A 24,964-nucleotide genomic window follows, 5' to 3' on the forward strand; every position below is an offset into this window, starting at 1 on the left:
GCCCGGTATTAGTCCTGACGAGACAAATGCCATCCCCGCGTGCAGCGCAGCGATTCCCGGCAGCGTCGCCTCCCCAGGCAGGTATGTTACCTACCCCGGAGCGGGGTGCTTTGGGGCAGCAGCGGTAGGAGCTGTATGGTCGTTTCAGGAATTGCGATAGGGTGCCGGAGAAGTTGATGGAATGGCATTTGGAAACGTGGTTTCCATAGATACCGATCTCCTACGGCAGTACTTCTGGGAATGATGCTTGAGTGCGCGAGGTAGGAGGAGAGCACTGGCAGGTACCTGTGGAAGTGCTGGTGCTGGGGCAGTTGTGCAGGCAGCTGTAAGGGCACGCAGAATAACCCGGCTCGGCTCTCCCTAACTCTGAGCCAGCCCCTCGCCCCCCTCGCAGGGTGTCCCCTGCTCAGGACCAGCCCCAGGGTGAGAACGGCAGATTGATCCGGCAAAGGGGCGCGAGTGCTGTGGGGAAGAGGCGCTGACCTGTTGGGGGTTATCGCGTGCGCGTGGAAGACGAGCAGTGGCGGCTGGGTTTCAGCGCTCTGGCGCTGTGGTTGCAAACACTTCTCTTTCTTTCTTCTCCACTGTTTGCAACGAGACATTTCAGTAACAGCAAACTCCTCCTTAACATCAAGACCAGTTTTGAATGTAGGCCTCTAACATAAAATACTTTATTTTAGTGACTGTGATATTTTGATTTGGTACTTGCCCTACCTATTTTGGTGGTTGAATAAAAAATGTCTCGGCTTTCAGGCTTTTTTCTGTCGTGTGGCTGTGGAGCTAGCAGTGTAAGAGACCCATGCAGGACAGAGCTGTATTTTAAATCTGTCTTTTACATGCTGATTTTGTTCTTCCCAGGATCTCAGGCCTCCATAACGGCCTCGGCTGCTGTGCTAGCCGAAGGCTCTGGCAACTGGGAAGGCATTTTTCATACCCGTCAAAGCACTGCAGGGCCTTTGGTAAAATTAAGCTCCATTAAAAGAGTCCTGACAGACTTGGACAGTCCTCTTCCTTCCCATGATTTCTTTGTTGTTTCCGTATCTTTCCCACAATTGCCCTCACTCTCATCTATCTGTGAACGTTGAATTTCAGAGCGTGGTGTCCCTGTTGGTCCCTCCGTCGGGCTGTACCCTGCTGTGTTCATGGCCTGTGGATGGCGGTGGGTTTAGCCCTGGCCTCCCGGGGCACGGGCGGCTGCCGTCTGCCCCAGCTGCCTGAACGCGGGGGGCTAGCCTTAGCAGGAGCAGGAGAATCTTAGGCCCTTTCTACATGGGTCCTCCCTACAACAGGCAGGGAACAAGCCCAGAAGAGTGCCTGCTGAGCTTGGGGCGTAGCAAAGGGAGAAGACACAGGTTGGTTAAAGCTTTATCTGGAAGAGTGATTAGTCTAGATTGTTGTCTTGATTGGATTTTGGCTCCATTATTAATGTGGCCTTTGGTACAAAAAAGACGTTAGGGAGAGGAAGATTTGGAGGACAGCAAAACAGAAGAAGTTCAGAAGGTTTGGTTTTGCCTAGTTAACCTTCCCATTAACAAATAGGCATTTGGGCATGTCTGCTTAGTTAAAAATTAACATTAGATGTACTCTAGCAGGCTTCAACTCTGGCACAAAAGCAGGAGCCAGCTGAAAAGGTTTATAATTGGGCCAAATATCTGAATGTCACCAGGGTTTTTGGGAGGTTTGGATCTATCGGGGAGTGTGAGCTTTGCCACCTAGGTTGTTTTGTTTCCTAAGACCTCTACATCTCAAGAGAAAACAGGTTTTGTATCAGTAACCTACTATTTCCCTTAAAAGGTGTAAGGGGTACAGTGATCGGCCCCGGTAGCTCTCCTCCTCGAGCTCAGGAAAGCAAATGAGATCTGTCTCTCCAAGGGGCTGGTGGTGCCGGGAGCGCTCAGCGAGCATCGCACCGCCCTCGCTCCCTCGCCTGCCAGTGCGTTCTGGGGACCGACACGGCCGAGGGGCTTTAAAATAAGAGTCTTGTAGCAGCCTGCTGAACTGTATTGATAGAAGCCTTGTAGGGGTAGTCCAGCCCGGGGAAAGTACTGGCAGCATCCGTTATTGTCCTTCATTTGTCACAGAAGCTGATGGGAAATCATTCAATTAAAAGGAGTGCAGCGGAATACACAAAATCTCAATATGAGTTTAGGAGAATGAGGGCAGCACATCAAAGGCATGCCAAAGCCCAGCTTTATGAAATGATTTTTTTTTTTTTTCATTTCCACTGATTTCCTAGGTGAAATTAGGTGACTGTCTGGCTAGCATAATGATGATAAGGCTGGGAAACCATACATACTCAAATGACATACGTATAGTTTTAATAAAGGATGAGGGAGACTTGAGGGAGTGCATTAAATTGAGTAATAATTTATTATTTAGAGACCTCTACCCATTTACTCATTTTTTCTGGGAGAATTGGCTCTTTCTCCAAGGTGTAGGCCACTTTTAGAGAGGGGGGAGAAGGCAGAGGCTGGTGCCTCTGCCGCAATAGCTAGCTGGCAAAGCCAACTTCAGCGACTGCCTGCAGCCGAGTGCCCCGGCTACCTATCCTGTTGTTGAGCTGCTCAATAAACATGCTGGGAGAGGGAGAGGGGGAGAGTTGACAGGGCCTTGCATGTCCTATAGGAATGCACTGCAATTATTTCCAATCACAATTAACCTGATTAGAATAATGGACAGGAAGTGTCCCTCTGTAGCTAATGCAGTTTGGCATCAGCTGACTGAAATCCTTTGATAATTTCTGCACAGATGGCTGGGCTGAAAGCAGCACTTTTTTAATTATTATTTTCATGGTCTCTTGGTAGGCCAAAACCTCGACACCAACAACAGACCTCCCCATTAAGGCGGACGGCGCCAACGTCAACATCACAGCTGCCATTTATGACGAGATCCAACAGGAGATGAAAAGGGCCAAGGTATCTCAAGCTCTGTTTGCCAAAGTGGCTGCCAATAAAAGTCAGGTGAGTGGTAGAGGGGATTTCGTTGTTGCGGGGCTTTTTGGGGTCTTGTTTTTAAAGCAAACTCTGGGGTTGGAACTAGACCCATCTCCTCCTCCCACCAATAAAAATACATCTGTTCCTACAATAATAATAATCTTCATCTCTGGGGAACCTGTCGTGTTTTTGGCTTTTGCCTGCTTAAGCGGTTTCCTTTTCGCTTTTAAAATAGGCTGAGGAAAGGATCAGCTCACAGCCAAGCTTTTTCTCCCCTTTTGTACAAACACGCATGTCTTTTCCCACTTGTGATACATAACTTACACCTCTGCTAGTGGGACAAGGACCTTTCAAAATGATGGTATCCTTCTCATTTGGCAGGTAAAGAAATTGTTTTCTTAAGTGATTAACTGAGGGAAGGCAATGGGAAACCGCATATTATGCAGGTGTTTCCTTTTTTTTGCATGTTATATGTGCTGCATACAGTATTGCCATGTGAATAATTCACATCAGATCCAATCATTTTTACAATGATTGTAAAAATGCATGAGAGGGCATGAGAGGGCACTGCAGTGAGTTCTCCTGGATTAATTTCCACCTTGGGTGTAAAAAATACATGCGGGCAAACCTAGGTCGGGGTGAAATTCTTGAAGAGAATCCATCAATTTAAAAATTTCATCCAACTCTTTAAAAAAATATGATGCAGCAGAGGGATTTTGTGGAAAGGAGGACAGACAGAATTTTTTGTGGGAAGGACAGCAAGTGGATTGGAGACCGTTGGAAGGAATTGTTACTCAGTGAAAAGGGCTGCTTCTGATCCTGGATGAAATTACTCAGTTGTGCTAGGAGAGGACATCAATATGCACACAAAAATGCACAAATGTGTGACAATGAGAGAGGGGGATAGAAGTATCTAGATGCATGCACCCTGCAAAATACATATTTTCTTTTCCGCTGTGTGGGGAAACAACATTGTAGTCATTAAAGTAGATGTAAAATAAGAGGTTGAAAGGAGTATAAACAAAGCATCAAAGGCTATCAAAGCACATGGGAGAGCCTTGTCCTTGTTACAGGTATTTGTGCCCTGACACCTGGAGATCTCATTCATTTTTCCTTCCTCATTTAATCATTCATTTTCTTTGCCTTTTACTTTCTCGTGTCAGGGTACAGGGATTACAGATCCCAACCCCTCTACCCCCCAACAAAATCCCAGGCACAGTATGAAATACATAAAAGGAAAATACCATGGAACCCTCTTAAACTGTTAAATGCATAAAAATCTCATGTACCACATGGCAAAATATAATGAGAACTGGAGCTGTTAAACGAATAAAGCTGTTAAAAGCATAATGCCACTTGGCACAACTACTGTGCATTTAACGGTTTTCCACTGTGTAATAAATGACATATGTGGTAAACGTGCAGTAAATATAAAAACTGCACAATTGATTTTGCAAACGTGCCCCTTATTCTTTACTCCATGCAGATATCAAAGTTCCACCCAGAATCCGGACTGGACAGCTTTTAATAAGGAGTGTTTAACACAGACTGAATGCCAGCCTCTCTGAGGCTTGGCTTAAAATTGCCTGCAAGCTTCCTGTCATTATACCCAGAGGCTTCTTGAAATAGAGAGGGACTGAACCACCCAACAATAATTTGGGTGGCTCACCAGCTTTGGTCTGTGCCAGCTTGAGTGCGCTTCTCTGGCAGCATTGCACACCAGCACCAAAACAAAAATAAGCTCCGTAGCCTTTCACGTGGAAAAAGAACAGGGCAGATTTTGAAAGCCAGATGCAAAAGGTTAAGAACAGGATCCACAAATGTTATTGTTTAAAGCAAAGTTACTGCACATAAAGGTTTTGTTTCTTCAGCAGCAGCGAATAAAGAAGTGTTTCTGAGGCTGATGTTTCTTTTGTTTCACAGCCCTGCCAAAGCAATACTGGCTCCCTGGGATGACCCAGCATTCGCCATGCTGAGATGTCATAGCGCTCTGCTGGAGCATGAAAGTGGTTTATGGGGGCACTGGAAGGCAGGGACAGAGAAGACGTAGCCAAGAACCGTAGCAGTACGGGGCCTCCCCCTGCCCCAAAGCCCACCTGCATGCCTGACCCCGGCCTGGCTTGGTGTGCCTGTGGTGTCCCACCGCTGGCTGGGGTGCCCTGTGGCCAGGAGGAGTGCCAAAAGCAAGGACACAGTTGCTTGTGTAGGGGAGAGCCGCTGGCATGGTGGGATGGTCGGCGTGTCGCCTTAGGTCTAGCTTGTCTAAAAACTAGCGGTGGGGCTTTCCCAGTGCTTTGTGCAGGCCAGTTGTGCCAGTCGTGGGCATTTCTGGTGAAGATGCTGCTGATTTCAGCAGCTGAGTTACATGGTGGGAAGCGCTCATTGAGAACTGCCCATGTTTGCAGAAGAGAGAGTTTGAAAGAGGGGAAAAAAGAGCTAGTCTGAGGGTTTGCTTGGACTCTCCGCCAAGGTTCGTTCACTTGCTGTTCTCCACAGGCCTGGCTTGCGTTGCGTTGGCTTCGTCTATTATTCCCTCACCCCAGACTACTGAGAGGCTTCCAGTTTGCTAACAAGGCATGTGTTATGTTGGGCACTGCTGTTCTGTCAACAGCAATCCACGGTGCTGTGAGATCTTCACAGTTTTAGCAGCCAGTGAATCTCCGACAGGGCTGTTTTGACATTTTATACACAGGGCTGTATGTCATGTACCCAAGAGAGCAACCAGAGCCAATGGAGGCCTCATTTCATCTTCTGTCTTCGTACAGGAAGAGTGGTACCCACTGAGAGCAGTTATTGCAAGCGGCATCATCTACTGGTGGAGTTAATTGACCTCTAATTTAACAAGTAGCCATCTTTATTTTTAAGTCATGGCAGAGTCTCAGTTCAGCAACTAAAGGGAAGGGCAGCTGCTAGAAACAAAGGTTACAAATCACAGACCTCACAAGTCAACATAAATGCAAGGAACAGGGCCTCACTAGCCTGTATGGTGAGTATGGTGAGACTTCTTTAAGGGAATCCACCTTCATAAAGGTCTCAAGCCGTTCATTTATAGACATTGACTTATTCATCCCTTATTTACCTTAATATGCATTTTATTCCTTGCAACTTATATCTAGACATTTTTAGTCTTGTTTGTGAAGTGCTGTGCAACCCTTTCTGTTTTTGAAGGCAGAGGAGCTGAGGGGCTCAGTGCCCTCCAAACACAGCCTCCAAAGCTGTCGTCCTGTTTTAGTTGCCAGCTGTTAGTGATGTACCCACTGGACAGCATGCTTCTCTGGGGATGCCGCCTGCTAGTGCCCTTTGTCCTTTAAATGGCTAAACCTGGGACCTGTATTATCACATCGGGAGTGTTTCTGAGTGTGGCCAGAACACCAGGATTTGGTTTCCAATCTGCGCTTTGGGCTCTCCTGGTTATATTTGATTCGTAAGGAGATGGGTTTCTGGTGTGCCATTTCAGAGACGTTTGAGGGGCCTGTGTGTCTCCAGAGCCGGGCAGTGGGGCAGGCAGAGACTTTGACCTTGGGTTGCTTCAGGTTTGGACTGTCGGTCTTGAAAACTGGCTTCTACGTGCAGTTCTGCAACTGCTCTACGGTACAACTTCGGGAAAACCATTTCCCCTGTGACCACGTGCCAGCGCTTCTGTAATACTGTGCAGCAGCATCACCCCTCTGACCTCTGCTAGGGAGAGCCCTAGCAGAGGCTGTGCTGTGCTCAGCAGACGTTTTTTCCTTAGTTTGTGCGAAATGAGTTTAGGAATATAGTTCTGCTCAAAATAAACAGTCACTATCAAAATAAATAGTGGGCATAGCTGGCTGGAGCCCTTGTTGACAGTCTGGGGTAGGGCAAAGTTTGTATGAACATGGAGACCAAACTTCCCACAGTTCTCCCAGGGCGAGAGACTCTCCTTAACCAGGCTGGGGCGGCGTGGGGAAGCGGGGCACGTGCTGCTGGGGATCTGCCCCAGGCAGGGCAAATGGAAGGGTTTGACCTTCACCAGTCCAGTGAAAACAAAAAGTAAACCCTTGAAACTGAAATTCTTCCTCAAGGAACTGGAATTTGTTCTAGTTGCACCACAGTAAAGCAAGAGAGACCCCATGGAGCAACATTTGAAAAAATGTTAAGCTGGCAAAGCTCAGTCTCTGGTTCGTGTCTTTGCCCTGTCTAAAAATGAACAAACAAAAAATAAACTTGACCGGGGGGTGGAGGCTGGGGCCCTTCAGGTGAAGAGAAACCCAGGGCTATGGATGGAAAACGCTACGACAGTTCCTCGCCTTGCCTCTGACTTTTCCTTTTCATGTTGAGATCCCTGCTTCATTGCCCGGGTTGTCTGGGAGCCTGTTCTCTGTCCAAGGAGGGTGTTAGCCCCACAGTAGGAGCCCACGCTAGATGGGTCTTAGCACCATGGCCACCTGCCCATGTCCTCACCTCCTGCCCATGCTCCGAGAAGGAAATAGAGGTACTGCAAGAGGGATGAACAGTGTCACTCTGGGGCAGGGTTAGCTCTAGAAATCCCTTATTTTGTCCTTTCCTCTCTTTCCTTCCCAACTTATATTCCCTTGTATTCATTTGATATGATGGGATGCCTCCTCTCGCCCTTTTAGCTTATAATAGGTATTTTCTCTGCCCGTAAACTAATTAGCTTCTAGTGATGATGAACAACAGCTAAAAAAACCAGCTGGTGGTGAAGATGCGTAGCGTATATAGTGCATATGTGTGGGGCACTTCTTACTGCTGTAGCATCTTGGTGCCTTTATGATGTTGTGAATCTCTACAGCTGGGGCATATCTGTTGTGTTGATATTTTGATGTTCTTGTTACATATGGAGGAAATACAGGAAGACATTTCTCTTCTTGACTGAACTTAAAATTTCTCTGAAGTACCTTTGGACATTAGCTTTTATTTTACAGACTTGTATACGCAGTCACGGTGTGACTCCCATCCAGGACAGCATCTGCAGCAGTGTTAGCCTCTCAGCAGCTGAGCGAAGCAGGGACAGTTGTGGAGCTGGGGCTTTGCTCAGGAAGTCCTTGGCAGACCTGGGAGCTGATGGCAGGCTGCTTGCCCTAACCACAAGCCCACACTTCCTCTCCAGCGTGGGGAGAAGCTAGTTTGAACTTGGCACGCTGGAAATATCCTCAGCGCACAGCATCCTTCCCTCTGAGGCCAAGAGCTGTAAGCAGGCTTGGTGTTCCCATGAATCTAAGATACGTCAGGGCTCATGTACCTCATTCATTTTTTTGTATTGTTCTGTGTTTTATAAGGCTAGTGAGAAACTGGGCCTCATTAAAGTGCTTTGCATTTTGCCTTAAATTTTGGGGGGAGGAAAAGTACTGAGTGTTTCAGAAAATCCAGGCTATTGAGTGATTAACCTTGAACTGTATCAAAATGCTCCAAGTAAAGCTTCTCAGGTTCAGTTCCCCTCCCCCGGCCCTCATCAAGAATTCATTGAAGCCATGACAGAACTCTCCATTACAGTTAGTCTTTTATCCATTTCAGCTTTCTTGATTAGGTTATCTTGAATCATTAGGGGGTTTATTTATTTTAATAGACACTTATTGGATTCATGGAAAGAGAGTTTGGCTACTAAGGAACAAGAGCTGAATATTATCTGGCTCATTTCGCACTGCAGAGAGTCCCAAACTGAGCAGAGGGAAGAGAGGCTGAGGAAGTTTGTCCAGAGGACTCCTATGATCCCGTGTAGAAAGGGGACTTCTCTGTGGAACGCAGCATTTCCTTCCTAATCTTTCAAGACTTGCGTCGATCATTGCTGCTTTTTTTTCCTTTTGTCACATATGTTGACATTTTCTGCACTGATGATGTGGGTGAGGAAATGGCCTTTTACATTTATTTTTGAGATTTATTCCTGAATCACTCTTACTAAAAACTCTTCGTTTGCCTACTCATGCTTTCACTGGAGACCTTAGAAAATGTCAGCAGAGAAAACTAGCTGTATTATTATTACTAATAATTTCAGTGTAACTGCAGGGAAGCACAAGGTCAGTTTAATCGCAGTTTTATCCAGGCTCGAAGTACCTCGTGGTGCAGCCTGAGCAGACAGGCTGCCTGTGACCAAGTCACCATGGACGCCCAACTGCCACCTCCTGTGATGGCTTTCCGTAGAGGTGCTGCTCGAAGCGTAAGCACTGGCCTGTAGCCCCAGCATAACTGAACATGAACTCTTCCCACATGCCGCCTTGTCCTTTAATCAGGAATTTGGTCCTTGGTTGACTGCAAGTCAGCAGATCTGCGGGAAGCAGTTTTGGGGGTCGGGATATTTGTGCATACCTTCGCTGAGCGCTGAGGAAAACCTGACCGTATTGTAGTCTGGTACCTCTGGCTGCCGGAGCAGCCTCCCCTGCTCCAGGGTAAGTCTAGCAAAAGTGAAAGGGTCAAGCTGCTAAAAAGGGCTCGGGGATAAGTGACAGAGAATATGGCTCGCGATTGCTGCACCAGCTAACTGTCCCTCAAGGGGGTTTGAGTGCGCCAAGGCTAATGCTTTGGTGTAGTAAGCACGCTGTTTCTTTAACTGCATAAAAGCACAATGGGAATGGCTGGCTTCCTGCAGATTTTTGTTGTTGTTTGCTTAGCTATGTGGAAATGTATTTGATTAGGAGACAGAGAGAGAGGTTAAAAATAGGACATTAATATGATATTATTTGTTTTATCAAATAAAATGCTTAGAAAATGTTTATCTTGTCTCATGAGAACAACAAAAATAGAGGCCAGCACTTCTCTGCAGCTCTCTTTAATGAGCTAAATTGGGCTGCATTCTCGATGCCTCTAGAAGTTTTGGGGTGAAATGAAGGAAGTTCTGAGCAGAATTCCTTCTAACCACAAGCACTGGGTGTGCCTGACTGTAGAGCCAAAAGCATCCTTTAATTGTGCTGTTTTTCCTCCTCTTATTTTTAATGGAAGACATTCCCATTTAAGAACCTTAGAAGCTGACTTAAGGGCCGTATTCTGCCACCCATATTGACCCTGGCGCATATCAAACTCTCCTGGTAACTCTGTGGCAGTCAAGGGGGCTGTTTGTGCAGTGGAGCGAGACTTGCGATGTGCAGAGGAGGCAGGATCAGAAACACAGCGTATCACGGATCTGGGGAAGGATGTGTTATTTATTAGATTTTCAGAATACATTCACAGAAGTTGGATTTACTTGTAATGCAGTGAGCTCAGATGTTGTGGATGAGTGGGGGAAAAGGTGGTGAGATAGCGTCTCCTTCTTCACTTTTCCTTCTTCATGCCAATAAACGTAGCTATAGATGAAAATTCACTGTGAATGGCTGTAGCTCCAAGAATTTCTGTATGTTAGCATTTCTTAAATGAAATAATTCTCCTGGAAAGCTCTGTGTAACATACACAGACCCAAAGAAATAAATAAAAGAAAATAAAAAAAATTGCAACCAAAAAACCCCAAATTGAGATTTTTAACAGAAAAAGGAGATTTGTATATTAATAATTCATGAGTTCTCATTGAACATGCACGAAGAAACGGTGCTATTCAATAGAGAATACTGTCATCTGTCACTGTTTTATTTGACATTTACACTTTTTTTTTTTTTTGCCTGGTACTGCAAAACTTTCTTGGATGGCGTGCTAAGATTATTTAAATAAATAATTAAAAAAATCCGATGCAGACTTTTCATCTGTGCATGGGGAAGGCGGTTCCTTGCAATCATAAAGAATGTGTGAGTAAGCTGCAGCGCTGTGTTTTCTCACGTATTAGCTGAAGCTATCGCCTAATAAGCAGCCCCATAGATGGATAGGTAGGGTCTTGAACGGACAGGCGAGAGAATGAATGCTTGAATAAATGAAGGATAGGAAAAGAGCAATGAAAGGACAGATTTGATGCAGATAAGTGTACACATGCACACAGTGGGTACGCGTGTGTATGTGTGGGGGTGAGCGAATGATGCTGTTGTGAAGAAAGCTGCCACAAATACATTGCCGTTGCCGATGCAAAAATAAATATAAATGGCGTTGGGGGAGATCCAGTCCCGCACAACATGAGAGAAGACAGGGCATTTAGCACAATGACAATTCAGAGTTAGGCGCACCTTGCAATTTCTTGCTAATATTAGGCTCATGAAAATCTTTCTGCTCTGTAGGTTAGTTATTATTTATAAAAATCACAGAACCAGCTGATACATTCATAAGCTAATTATTGTAGCAGCTGGGTACACATGGTGCAATATGTCTGAGACTGTGAAGTATCACAGATTTCTTGGGGCCTGCTGTGGTGGGGGTGTGCTGTTGAAGGCTAGATCCCTTAATCTGATCAGCCAAGCAAATACTTTGTGGGGAAACTGGATTAATATCTCTCTAAATACCACGGATGTGCTTCACCTTCAGAACCAGGCTCCTTTAAACGTGCCATTAGCTTATCTCCTTTGGGGAATGGAGAAGTTCTCAGGTGTCCTCAGGATGGCGGGGTCTTTGCCTGGTGCCTCCCTTTGCCAGAAATTAATTTGGTTTGCTCATGTCTGCACACATGGTCACACTGCAGTCTAATCTTTTCCCTAATAGCTCCAAGGTCAGGACCTCGCATGTTGCCAGGCAAATTGAGTGCTATCCTTCTTAAAGACTAATGGCAGCGAGTGCCTAGTCCATAATGAGGCCTGTAGTGTTGCTCTAAGTGATTGTAATGAGCGCTGATTATAACGGGACAGATAAATCAAAATGCAGCAGTCACCGTTGGGCTAGCCGGTCCAACTTTGGGAAGGGGAGGTGGCCCTGCCGAGCCATCCCCGGGCTCTGCCGGAGCCGGGCACCGCGCAGCGCCCCGCAGCCTTCGGGAGAGCCCTGGGAGCCGTCCGCCCCCGGGCCCGCCGCATGCAGGGCTCCGGCTCCGCCAGGTGCAGGGTTTTGTGTGTATTTTCTGTTAAACGATTGGTCTTCACGCTGCAGCATCCCTCGGGAGATGTTAAACATACCTGCTTGAAACATTTGAAAGAGTTCAGTTGGAGACTTATTCAGATCACTGCAAACAGGGAGAAACGGCAGGTTATTTTTTCCACAGATGGTTTATTTTCCGTTTCAAAAATCATTTCCGTTGTATGGAGGAACCCCTGAGAAAACACTGTGGAGCTGGGAGATTTTCTTAAAAGAGAGAAAGTTTTGGGGGATTTGTGAGCGGAGGAAAGGGAAGGAGGAGAACTGAGGGCGAGGGATGTGGCCAAACCACATTAAAATGCAGACATCACCTGGCTGAGAGATTACCCAAATACCAGTCAAAATACTTTGAAAATATAATACAGATTTTTTTTTACCCTAAGTAAATGATTAGATATCTTGTTTTCATCCTTGCCCCCCCCCAACCCTCCTAGTTTATTGCAAGAAAAGATCAGGTCTGCACAAATGTGGCCTCTCACTTGTAAAAACAAGGCAGTGTTGTGTTACAGATTAGTTTATAAATCCCTGGTGGCTTCACAGTTCAGTGCCTACAGCTGCTGCAGATGGGCCTGGGTTTTTGTCTCTTCGCTGTGCTGCAGCCGGCAGTTGAAGGAGAAAATGGAATGATCAGGTTATTAACATGTAGGCCGTGAGGAAGAGGCTGCACAATGAGAACAGCTGGTGTTGCTGTCTTGGCTGATGCAGCGGAGATAATCAAATCTTGCCTTTTTTGGGGGGTTGAAGGCAGAAGACACAGTGGAGAGTAAGACAAACAACGGCTTATGATATTATATACGGGGTTTGGAGTGCACGGTAGAAGTTGTCAATGGCTTACAAGTTGTTACACAAAAAAGCAATACCAAAAAACCCCCACGTGGGCCAGTAGTGAACCTGGCTGTTCAGCTTGCTCTAGTCGCTGTTCGGAAAAACACGGGTTTGGCTACTTCTCGTACCGAACATTTTTAACATTGATCAAGCTATCTTTTAGGTATTGCAAGGTGCCTGTCAAAATGGTGTCAAAATGCTGAGTTGTAGCTCGAAAATGATGGGTTATAAAGCTACTAGGTAAAATATTTTGACAGGAGTCAGTAAGGCGCGTTGACAGCATCCTCAGCATTATCTTCTCATATTCTGTCATTTGCATTGCGTCTGCTTGCGCGCAGGCACAGGAGGGGAGTCGCTGTCCCCAGCCCCAAGCGGGGCTGGCTGCTGGCAGGCAGGACGGGGCTGGCTGTCCCCCCGGGCTGGTGCAGCAGCAGCCACCGTCCCTGGTTAACCTGCTGGGGATGCCGGTCACCGCCACACACGCTCAACACACACGGGGCTGTCCTCACCTTAACAGCTATTGCCATTGTGCTCCCTGGTTGGCTTTGTGTTTTAGAGTGGTTTCCTCTTCCTGAAGCAGTGGTGCTTTCCCCTCCAGGGGTCTGAGCTCCCAGCCCCTGTGGAGAGGTCCTGCAGGATTTCATACAGTGGTAACTTTTTGAAGGCATTTCAAACTAACCTTAAAACAATATAGCAGGAATAAAATCTACTATTATTATGAGCTGTGGTTTAGAATTACCTCCACCTAGTATCTTGATCTCTCTAGTAACTTCTGCAGGACCCTGTTTGCTGCTTTCGTGCTAGATACTAGAGGATTCCCTTTCTGTGAGGTTGCATCTTCTAAGTGGCCATTTGATTACTTAAAGCTGTCAGATTTTAGTGGGGTTCAGAGCTGGGGGGGCCAATGCAACATAGTGACAGCAGATCAGAGGTCCTTACTTCACAGTATCTTCTTCTGAAGGTTTTCAGTAGTGGTTGAATTTCTGGTTCTGCAGCTGCAACCCTTAGCATAAGGGTTGTTAGCCGGTCTCAGGGGTTATGTCTCCTTTTCTCTTGCTTAGATGAACAAATAAAGGGGCTCTGAAATGGAGGTGGAGATGCAGCTTTATTTCAACTCTGTTTTTCTATAGGAAAAATATTTATATCCGAGCATTTTAAACATGCTCGGGGGCAAGGTGCTGTGCTTCCTGGTTCCTGTTAAGCACTGCTGGTTGTGTCTGTTTCTCCAACTTGCAGGAAATATAATATATCAAGAATTTGTTGAGACCAAAGGGCAGCTGAAGGCAGGGGGTGTTCCGTGTGAGATGAGACCAGCGAAACCTGCAGCACAGAGCTTTAAGTCTAGCTGACCTTCCACTCACATCTGGTTCCTCGGTGCTCAGTGAACTAACTGTGCTGACCCTACTGTTGCAGGGCTGGCTGTGTGAGCTGCTTCGCTGGAAAGAAAACCCAAGTCCGGAAAACCGCACCCTGTGGGAGAACCTCTGCACCATTCGCCGCTTCCTGAACCTTCCCCAGCACGAGAGGGATGTGATCTACGAGGAAGAATCCAGACATCACCACAGTGAGCGTATGCAGCATGTTGTCCAGCTCACTCCTGAGCCCGTGCAGGTCAGAGCGCTAACTTCCTTCTCGGGGTGTCTGCCGCGGGGAGCAATTGTCAGAGTAGAGGGAAGCAATTGGTTCCAGCTTCCTTCTGCTTTGCAGGTTGAGACACACCAGTTTTCATCTGTCTGTAGGGCCACATGCAAGCCACAGCTCTCGGGTTCAGAGCTCACTGCTTGTATGTTGTCATATGTGTGTGAGCGTGTGCAGGTTTGTGTTGGTGGTTGAAGAGAAGGGATGTGACAATCCATGCCACCGATAACAGTAAGGTCAGTAGTAGTGGTATTATGGAGCTTCCTTGGTGTCAGTAGTTGTGTTGTGGCTGAAACACAATTTAGCTGTCTAAAGCTGCCGACATTTAGAGGAGTACAAATGTGTTCCTCAGCAACAGCAAGAAGTGTGCGGTTATTTAGGAAGCAGAACAGGAGTGGGGACTTGGTCACTTGCTCCTTCTCACAGAACCTGAGCACCCCTGATACCCACTCTCAAACGGTGGCCAACAGGCAACTGCAGCTGTACATTTGCTTTTGTTCAAAGGAGCCAGAAAACACTTCAGGAAAAGTAGGAGGGTAGGAGAGGAAGTTTGTCTATGCATGGGTAACACAGGAGTTTTGAAGAGGGTAACATGGAGAAGTGTTTTTTATATATTCACTGAAACTTAAAAGTACTTCTAAAAAGACCATGGTGAGTATTTTGCAGGGAACTGGCCTTCATTTCACAGCCTCCTTGGGATTGTTTTGCTCCTCTCTACAACCTTTGTGACTAGTATGAATTTTTGGTTTGTGCACCTTTGTTCTGTTAACAGGTCTTAACAGAATGAGAAATAAATAGATACAAATACGCGTAGGGAAAATGAAGTGAAAGTACTGCAAGATTTTTCATCTTTGCAATTCCAGCTTCAGTCAGAAGAGAAAATCAGCCTTATGTGTATTCCTAATAACTAGTCATGCATGTCAAGGGAGGCTCATGAGATGTTTTTTCAATCTAAAAAGGTGAGGTGACGCCTTCCACAGCAGACCATCCTTTTGGATTGCCACTGGTCCTTGGCGCCATTCACCTGATCCCATTGCGTGACCGCTCTCAGAGTCATCCGTGCTGCGTTTCCCTCTGATAATCTCACAGTTCCTCCTCCCACCTTTGCTCTCCCCGTTGTCGGTTGATGGCAGTTTGCACTGCTTTGCTACTCTTGCTGTGAACCTTGACATTCGGCCTCTATTCTTTGTCGCTGCTCTTGTTCTGCTGCTGCTAGCACTGCTGCCAACTATCTAGTCACCTTTCTCCAAAGGCGGGAGGTTTTTCCATCTTGTAGTCCTGCCCCTTCTGAAACACATTGGTCTCACCTAGATTAATTATTGCCTAGTTCAGTCTCCTTTGTCTCTTCTGCTACCGACTTCCTCCTTGCTTTCCGTTCGGTCTTTGCCTGGAAGAAAAAATGCGTTTCCTGCATTCGGATTCTCAGAGCTATAAAGTGCTCTAAGTAATTAACATTGCAAGTTTTGTCTTCCACGTTCCCAAAAGTTTGTGGGATCTTGGCGGCAAGGAGCTACAGAAGGGTAAAGGACCGAGCTAACATGTGGGAATACGACTAGATCTGTGCAGATTTGAACATATTAACCCAGTTCTGGTGCCCACAGCAAGTAGGAATATCTTCTAAGGGACAGTTTGAAGAAAAAGTTTCCCTGAGCTCTTGTGGGTGACCTTGATGATTAGCCTACTTTCCAAAGCCTTCTGCACATCACTTTTCTGCATCGTGCAGATTGGCTCTTGTGAGTGACACGTTACGCTGCGTTGGAATGCAATGCATTTGTATTTGTCAGCAAGTTACAAAGCCATGGATTAATTATTTATTACAGTCAAAATATGAAAAATGAAGAAAAATAAATGGAACCAGCTGGCAACTACATACAGCAAAACTCTGGAGACCCTGGTATACAGTAGGCTTGTGTTTTGGGGGTGCTGCATTTTAAAGCTATGTTTGCCCATCCAAAAACCCCAGTAGGTTTCTGAGTGGCACGCAACCAGTGCAAGACACAGGAGGCTTGCTGTCCACCTGCTCCCTACTGTCAGAAGATACCCTGCACCAAGCAATTTTTGCGTAGTTTTCGGTCTCTGGGACTTGAATTGTTTCAAGCAGCAAGGTTTGCTTTTTGGCTTTGCTGCAAGGGTCACTATTAGGTAATTAGCCATGAAGAATCAATGACAGCAGCCAGAGATGTAAAGCTGAGGTCCTCACACTTGCAGTCACTGGAGATTTTGTGACACTTTACATAAGGGTAGGGGTCTTGGGCCCCGCTCCTGGCTGAACTCCAGGCCAAGTAATTACATTCTGCCTATCTGAAATTCCCTCCATAGTGTCAAGTGGGAAAGCAACTCTCATTTCCTTCTCAAAGCGGTGGCGGGTGCGGAATGTCTGCCACGGTGCCTGGCTGCATTTTAGCAGGGGGTGGAAACGTCCAAGAGCTGCAGTCACCGACCTACTTTGCTTTGCAGGCTTTTCTAGTGAAAAGTGCACTGTCAGTCGAGCCCTTACCTGCAGCCTTGATGTCAAGATGACAGTCCTTTGAAGAAGATACAAGTAGCAGCTCGGTGACTAACAGCAGGTGCAGTACTGTAACACTGGAGCACGCAGGAGGCTCTTAGTTCTGCTTTCTCTCTCCACCCACCCCATCTTTCTCTCTGCTCTGATGGATTTGACTTGTGTACAGTAACTTGTGTCTGATGCTTGAGTCTCCTGCTCCTCCAGCTGTGAGACTGGGAGAGCCTGAAAACAGGCTGCCCCATGCTGCTGCCGGAGCTCCCTGCCACCACGCTCGAGCCCCCTCTGGGCTGGGGGTGCCCCTCCGTCAGGCCGAAGGACTTGGAGGAAACTCCTGGCTATCATCACAAGAGGCACAACCAGGCAAAAGATAACAGAGAGATAAAATTCAGCCTTTCCCCCAGGATGGCTTCTTGGAAATGGCAAAGATTTCATGGTGATGGGTTTTGTGTCGTTCACTTGCGGATTACAGGGTGGGGCCCACCTTCAGTGGGGGAATCACCCCAAGGCTGGGTTTGGTTTCTGTCCTCTAACGCAGGGTGTGCGCAGTGCGGCAGTTGTTGTAGTGCTGTAGAAGATCAGAATTTGGCTCTTGATGTTTACGGGATTGTTGTTTCTTTTGTGGCGGGTTCTTGCCCTCTTTTTGGTATGACTAGCCTGTACCTCACTGTTTAATTTTAAGTTCAGGGCTTTAAAAAGAAACATTGTCTTTTCTTCTCCCTTCCATTAGATTTTTCCTGTCAGCCATATATTAATCCATTTAATCAAATATTTTCCTGTTTCGGAAATAAAAAATGTTTATAGTGGAAGCTCAGTGCACAAGAAATTCCTCCCTGCACACTTGATTTATTTGTTATTGTGCTGAGGAGTCATAAAATGTGAGCCCTGTGGAGCTCTGTAACATGGCTGTGTTCTCTGGCAGCATCGGGTGTGACCATATGGATGTGCTGGAGCATGGGTTTTCCTTCACATGCTGGTTGCAGAGCATCCACGCCGCACCTACGTGTTGCTATGCATGCAGGCAGATCTCGCCACAGCCACTTGCTTGGTTTTTAAGGGAATTCAGGTGCGCACTAAGTGACTCCTTCTCCCTCCCGTTCTGTGCAATGTGGTGTAATCACAAAGTGCTGCTGTGGGACTAGGGAAAAGACGGGTGAGTTTGTTGCTAGCTGGATACCACAAGGACATCACCTCTGACTTACAGAGTGCTGGAGCCACAGGTTGCTGGAGGATGGGAGGGTATGCTGGAAAGCATTGTTATATTTTTGCCCTGTTCTCATCCTCTTCCACCACCATCAGACGCGGGATCCTGGCTGGACCTTTGATCTGGCCTTCTGCAGATCTTTGGACAGGCTGCATGCAAAGTAGTCACTTTGCAGCAAGCAGTCCTCATGCTTCTGTGTTTACATTCCTGCTCTGCAGAGGTGAGGGTTCCCTGTCTTACCTTCCATCCCTCGCTAAATCCCACTGTTCCCGGGTTGTTCGCTGGCATTGGACCTTTCTGGAGTGTTAATGCTGAGAAGTGCCTAAGCCACTTCCCATTGCCAGCCAGGGGTTCGGTGTTTGGTACAGACATGCTGGGACACAGTACATTCTCCCACTATTCGTCTGCTGTGTCCAAGGTGACTACTCCAGAGAATAACCATCTTGCCTGGCACTTTAATATAGTGCTAATTCATTGTTAATTGCTGGGGCAGAGAAACCTGACTCAGTTGGGAAAACGATGAATCAAGCTGTCGTCTCTGGAGTGTTGGGGTGGATAAGCCGGTTCTCTGGAGTAATGAGCCACCACTGCAGCAAGTACCTACTATTCAGAGAGCAGGGAAACCTTGCCTTTAATTTTCTACATAAGTTGACAGATAGATCTGCTGAAGCTGGTAGGTACATACTGATTTAAGAGCAGTCAAATGTTGACTTTAAAGAAACAGGAATGGTTTTCACATGCTTTCTGATACAGTTACTTTTGTCACTTTTTTAAAATGACATCCCTCCGTCCTTTTTTTCTCAGAAGCTTTGATTTAGACAAATCTAGCAATTTATAATAGTTCAGATCATAAATCATGGAGGAACATTAGTAAATAAAGGAAGGCATAGCAGAAAGCAGTAGGAAGGCTCTTTTGTATTGTGTGTTCACTGCAAACATTGTGGTCCCTCTTTAAATATGCAGAAAATAACATACCAGAGAAGTAAATGAAATACTAATTTTGTCATTTTGTGAGGGATGGAAGGGAACAAATATTTTAGAAATGACAATGAAATACAAAGCGCCAGAACATGGAGCCCTCGTAAAAATGGGTCAAGGCAAGTGGCGATGGTAATCCAATGAAACTAATTTCATATTCTCTTTCTAGAAGTAATAAAGAGGGGATTGAACACCACAGTAGTCCTTCCTAATGAAATATCTAATTCTAAACAACATCTTAGAGTTCATGGGTCACACAATGCATAGCATGCAGATGGAAAAAACAGTGAGACTTAAAATTTCTTTTCTTAAAAAATAATATTAATTAATAATACTTAGGCAATCATAGATGATGAGTGAAGCAAAACTGTGTTATTCCATAGGGGAACATGGAGTGCTTAATGATCTATAGAATGATGTGCACAGTGAGTTTTTGCCGTGTTTGTGTGGATTATAGCAGGGGATTTCACGTACTGGAAATCAGGACTGAGTTGTCTGGGAGACTTGGACAAAAACTACTTTCCCAAACCATGCTAGCTCTCTGACTTTGGTGCTTACTGTTTTATTTAGAGAAATTTTTTTTGTGGGGATGGTGTGCCTTGTGATTCATTCTTAATGGCTGCACCATGATAGTTTTGCTTTTTGATCATTTCTCTGCACCCAAAAGAGAGACCATAGATGGATACCCACTGCTTTTTGCTTCCCCCAGCTCCTTATTCCGTGGCCGGATGTGATGTCTGCTCAGACAGGGGTGGTCAAGACTGGTGAGACAACTTGTACTCAACAAGCCCAGATGGACTTTTAGAGATATTTGTATCACAGGTTTATTCATTCCACTCAGAAAGCTCATAGCTTTGGTTTGGGTGGGTTGCAGCTGGAGTATTTATTTTGTCTTTGATTTAGAGCTACAGGGGGAAATGCACGTCAGAATGAGATCTGTGAATTTTGTGAGTGAAGAATATCTGTCTTCCTCAATTGTTACGTTATCTGGAGTTCCATTCGCTCTCTCTTATCAAAATTAGACAATAACAGTCAATTTCAGTATCTCCTTTCAATCTAAACCATTCAAAATCCACTGAAAAAAAAATCAAACTATGTAACTTCTATTTCTGTGCAATATTAAAACTGAAGGCAATATGTATTGCAAATGCCACTTACTCTGCATTTATCTCTATCGTGTGTGTCTGCTTTTGGGTGGGGGTAAAGGACTCTTTCTTTGAAGAAAGCAGTACTTGCAAAACTCTCAGAGGGCTTCCACCTCTGAACGGCTTTCTCATACTGCTCTGGTACCCACGCCCTGCAGCCAGACACGCGTTTTGGCACAAAAGCTGCGGCTGTGCTCTCTGGTTTTCCATCCTTTTGGTGCACACCATTTTCCCGACACGCCACAGTAGTTCAGCAGCCTAGCACGAGGTTTGACAAAGGCAACAGGAGCACATATCAGACAATGAACCCCTTACATTTTACTCTGAAGCGTCCGATAGAGCTTCTTGTGATTGATAGTTATCACAATTGCAGTGGAAAGCCGCTGAGCTTTGACTGCTATAGCCAAACCTGCCTACTGCGCCTTCTCAGCTGTTTCTGTTTAGTGTGGATATCTAATGTGGCTGAAAAGTGCTGCTGATTTTTATTAACTTTAAGCCTGCGATTCCCCTTGAAATGATAGTGGGAAGCGTACTTGCAATTAAAGCAAAACTGCTTCTGTTCTGAAATTAGTTTAGGTTTAGTACTATTGCATTTAACCCTAGAAATGGGAGATCAAGTAAAGTGGATAGTTTTGGTTTTTTCTGAGGTGGCAAGTTTAGTCTTGTCAAAGTAGTACATCCTTTCCGTGTTTGTTCAGGCTCCTGGAACCGTGAGGCCACCTCAGTGCCACCTGCTCCGGGACAGCTTTCATTTGGTCCAGGATCAGGCGAGGACAGGGCAGGAATGAGGTGGGACTCTTAAGCACGGGAGCCCTGAGAGCACAGCTGGTGTTTTTCTTCACCAGCTTCTTCCAATGAAGACAACTGTGAGGGTAATGACACCGCGGCAGAGGTAAAGGCCGTCCCTGGGGCCGTCATGCAGGACGTGCTGCCCCGTTCGAGGCAGAGGCAGTTGTGCCCAGACGGCGGCTTGTGCGAGTGCCCCAGAGCAGCTCTGCTCCGGCTGCCCTGGCTCCCGCTGGGGGATGCTCCAGGCAGAAACTCCGCTTAAAATCTGAATGTGCAGATTTAGCACTGCAGAGACTTGGCAGTAATCAGCAGGGTGGTGGTTTGTGTTGATATTGCTCTGAGAGGTCGTCTTTTTAGCAAATGACATCACTGTAGCTCTGGCCCCTGCCTTCTCACCCTTTTGCATTTCACACACAATTTGATCAGATTTAGCCCTCATTTCTTCCAGTCCTGGCCCTCTCGTAAATGCTAAGCTGCCAGCATTGTAAGGAGTCGTAGTAGGTTGAGGATGAGCAAACATCTAGAGCAAGATTACTAAATAAAGCTCTTTAAATTCACATAACCTTTGAAGCTTGCTGGCTGGCAGCAGGCAAATCTTGAAGGCTGAAAAGCCACTAGATGAGCCTCTGCTCCATTTACATTTGAAAATTTTTGCAGTTAAAAATATTGCTCTTTTCAATTTCCTTTTGATGCTCCCTAAATACTCCCTGTCCCTCACACTTGTACAGAAATGATAATATCAGGCTTTAGAGATGTGTAAATGTCTCTACTGGCCATATGCAATATTTTATTCTCGGGCTCCTTACAGAAATCTTAGGATAAAATTAGAGCCCTGGATCATTGCAGCTGGCCTTTCTGTGCAGATAGGCAGTCATAAAAATTACATGGGGAAGGAAACAAGATGGTATTGTGCTACCAGAGCACATTGCACTGCTTGTCCCCAAAGGTCTCTGAGAGCAAGTGAGATGCTCTTCCTCCCGTGTTGCACAGCATCCCCCAGGAAATCGTGCGGCTTCTGGGCAGTGCTGGGAGTTAGGCTATGTCAGAGCAGGACATAGATGCTCCGGGCCATTCTTTTTGGAAATTCATTGGTGTGGACTCTTCTTTTTTCTTTTTTTTTTTTTTTTCCTTTTTTTTTCCTGAATGGTTGGAAATACCCAGAGACTGCAATATGTGCAGGGATTTTTTTTTTTCAGGGTTAGTATGCTATGTATGTTGTTCCATGTTTGTATGGACTTTTACAGGAATTGCAGATTGAAATGGGAAATGTTTTTGTGTGTATGCACTATTCTCACACATCAAGTATCCAGAAGTACAGTAGCACATATTTTTTCTCACAGTCATCTATGCTTACAGTGTTTCAAAGAATATTCCAAAATATCTTGGCACAGACAAAGCGAAGCTGTTTGCAAGATCCCTAGCTGTGGAACAACAAAGGCTACATTCTCAACACACATCACACATGACTTTTATTAAAGTCTTAAACAAAAATCAGATAATGTATTTAGAAAATTGAACTTCACCATTTATGGTGCTACTCACATTGTGAAAGGAAGTAGGTATCCCCTTGTGCCTCCTTTCCGATGTCTTTTCCCCCAGTTCTACTCACTTCTTCATGTTTCAAATTAGAAGGTAAAAATCTTATATTTAAGTACAAATAAATACGTTTTAAAACCAGTAATTTGGGACTAACTCACATCATGGTGCCTAACTTAAAAGGGGCTTGGTGTTCAGAAACCAAGGCGTACAAGCACGTATAAGGTGCCTCTGGTGGAGCAACGAGAAGTTTGAAACGTCTAAAATCATTATTAATGTCTTACCATTACATACGGCAAAAAGGATGTGGTAAATCACAGAACGTATCCTGGATATTACAGACCCAGCCGTCTCGTTAACTTTGTGTCAAAAAACATTCCTCGGTTTCCAGTTTGGATTAAATTTAGTTTTATGCTCTTTGTACCATCGTAGCACAAAGTCATGTTGACACCCTTGCATTTTCTAGTTGCTTTTTCTCAAATTTATGGTTTGGATCTCTACATTATGCTCTTATTAGGCCATGCCCATTTGATGTGCTGAACTTGAATCCAAGGCACGTGGGCAGGGAGGATTGTGAAGAGCCCCCTTCCTTCCTGCCACAAGTCCCTCACATGGGTGTTGAGGAAGGCGAGCACGTTCTGCAGAAAGGCGTAATGCAGACCCATAGTTGTTAGGGGCTTTTATGAGAGTTGTGTGGCTGAGTCTCTTGGTTAGGTCTGGAAAACCTTGGTCTTTCAGTCTTGCTTGCAAAAAGCTTGGCAACCTAGATTTCTTTTTACTTCTTGAGATTTTGGTAATTTTTAGATTTGAAACATGCAGCGTATCGCAGAAGTCCCTTCTGCTACCACAGGATACAACGAGGAGTTGTATCGTGCCCATGAGGAGTGTGAGCTGGCTCCTCTTTCCGTGCTGTGTTGAGGGAAGCTGCGGTAGCAGCTGTGAATCCATCCAGTTGTAGCAGAAGGAAAGAGACACACTGAAAGTCCAGGACTCAACGGGCCCCGTAAAAAGATCTGTCTGGACAGCACTTCACTAGTTAAGTGCTAAGTTATTATTATTATTTATTATTTATTTCCTCTTCTATTTTTCCTCTTACCGAACAAGCAGGAAATATTTTTGTTCTTTCATTTTAGAAGTGAAATAAATGTATTCCCTGCAGCATTTGAAATTTTAATAATCCATAATAAATAAAATCATATCTAATAACATAACTGCTTTCAATTGCCAACACGATCTCCTAGATGCATTGCAATGGCAGAAACATAAATAGTTGCAGCCTCTGAAAGCCTACTTCCTATTTGCTAAATATACTTGGCTTGCTTTAAATTCCTTTGTGTGCAGTCATTAATACAATCCTCTTTGACAGCATTTAATTAAAGTGCTTTTCTCTATTAAATTCATTAAAACTTTTTTTTATGTACAACTGTTTCCCAGACACTGAATGTTAAGGACCTGTAGGCCTCTCTTTAAATAACTTCTCTCTCCTTGTTGTAAATTGTTAATTAAATTTAACTTAGACTGTTTAAAGATGGCTTGGAAAAGAAAGCCAGATTTCAGGATATGGTCTCAATCATGTCTCATTTTTTTTAACACAATTTTTTCCATGTAGTTATAGACTGCGTGTTATATTGTTTATGAATGTTGCTGTACTTTCAGCTGGAACCAAGCAAAGAAATACCCTAAAAAGCTCATTTCCATCTCACTTCAAAAATTTCCATCTTTTTAGTGCAGTTTCTTAGCCTAAGAGTATTTGCATGGGGGAGTAAGGAGGGAGGAGCTGTTTAGTATTAATAGATTATTGACAGTTTAATGTCTTGGCACCTAGACAGCCCATAAGGTATAATAAACAGGAAGCTGTCTGATGTGAGCGCAGTCAATAGCGTATTCAATCAGAACCTTTCAGTTAATTGCCGGTTGACCTCAGAGATTTCCTTTAAGTGAAACTGTCCTTCGCTCAGATCTCATCTGGGTTTCAGGGTTTAATTTGAGAATGCCCTTTCCATATGGTAGCTCGTGCATACGTTCCTGGTCGGATTTTTGCTTTGCTCCCATGCACCGCATTGCAAGAGCCAGCGTCTGCCCGGAGCTTTGCAAAACACGTAGACGTGCACTGCGTGTGTGCCAGCCCTCCGAGGGCTGGGAGCGTGGATGGGGACACGCCGCGTAGCTGGCCCGCTGGCGGGCACCGGCACCGCAGTTAAAGCAGGCGGGGTTGTAAACTGATGTCAGGGGTGTTTTCAAAGCAGCTGAGCTGTTTCCCGGGGTGTTTTGGGTAGAGTTACACACGGCTTTGGTGCCTGGGCAGGCACAGCGGCATTAACGAGACCTGGCCTCTGCAGATGAGATGTGCCGCAGCCCGACGTGGCTGGCTCGGCAGAGGGGTCGGCACCGCTGCATTCATCCCACCTGCGGGCACAGATTCCCTTGCTTGTCTGCACAAGTGCAAACCAAGGCTCGTTCGTATTTAGTTTCCCTAATTTCTGTACTTAGCCATTCTAATTTTTTCGGACTGCGTATCTTG

At 45.5% G+C, this 24,964-nt stretch overlaps 1 protein-coding gene across 2 annotated transcripts in view; it reads left to right on the forward strand.

Annotated features, from left to right (window-relative positions):
* The window catches only part of SATB2 (SATB homeobox 2), a 130,887-nt gene that overhangs the window by 92,982 nt on the left and 12,941 nt on the right, over positions 1–24,964 (forward strand). Inside the window, exons 8-10 of one of the 2 annotated variants that reach the window (XM_075153592.1) lie at positions 2,805–2,960; positions 14,064–14,261; positions 14,620–14,654. In XM_075153592.1, the coding sequence (XP_075009693.1) occupies positions 2,805–2,960; positions 14,064–14,261; positions 14,620–14,654 (389 nt within the window). The remainder of the gene's footprint in view (positions 1–2,804; positions 2,961–14,063; positions 14,262–14,619; positions 14,655–24,964) is intronic. The other variant, XM_075153591.1, reaches the window with a different exon arrangement.

This window comes from Calonectris borealis, chromosome 6 (genome assembly GCF_964195595.1).
Source record: "Calonectris borealis chromosome 6, bCalBor7.hap1.2, whole genome shotgun sequence".
NCBI classification, from domain to species: domain Eukaryota; kingdom Metazoa; phylum Chordata; class Aves; order Procellariiformes; family Procellariidae; genus Calonectris; species Calonectris borealis.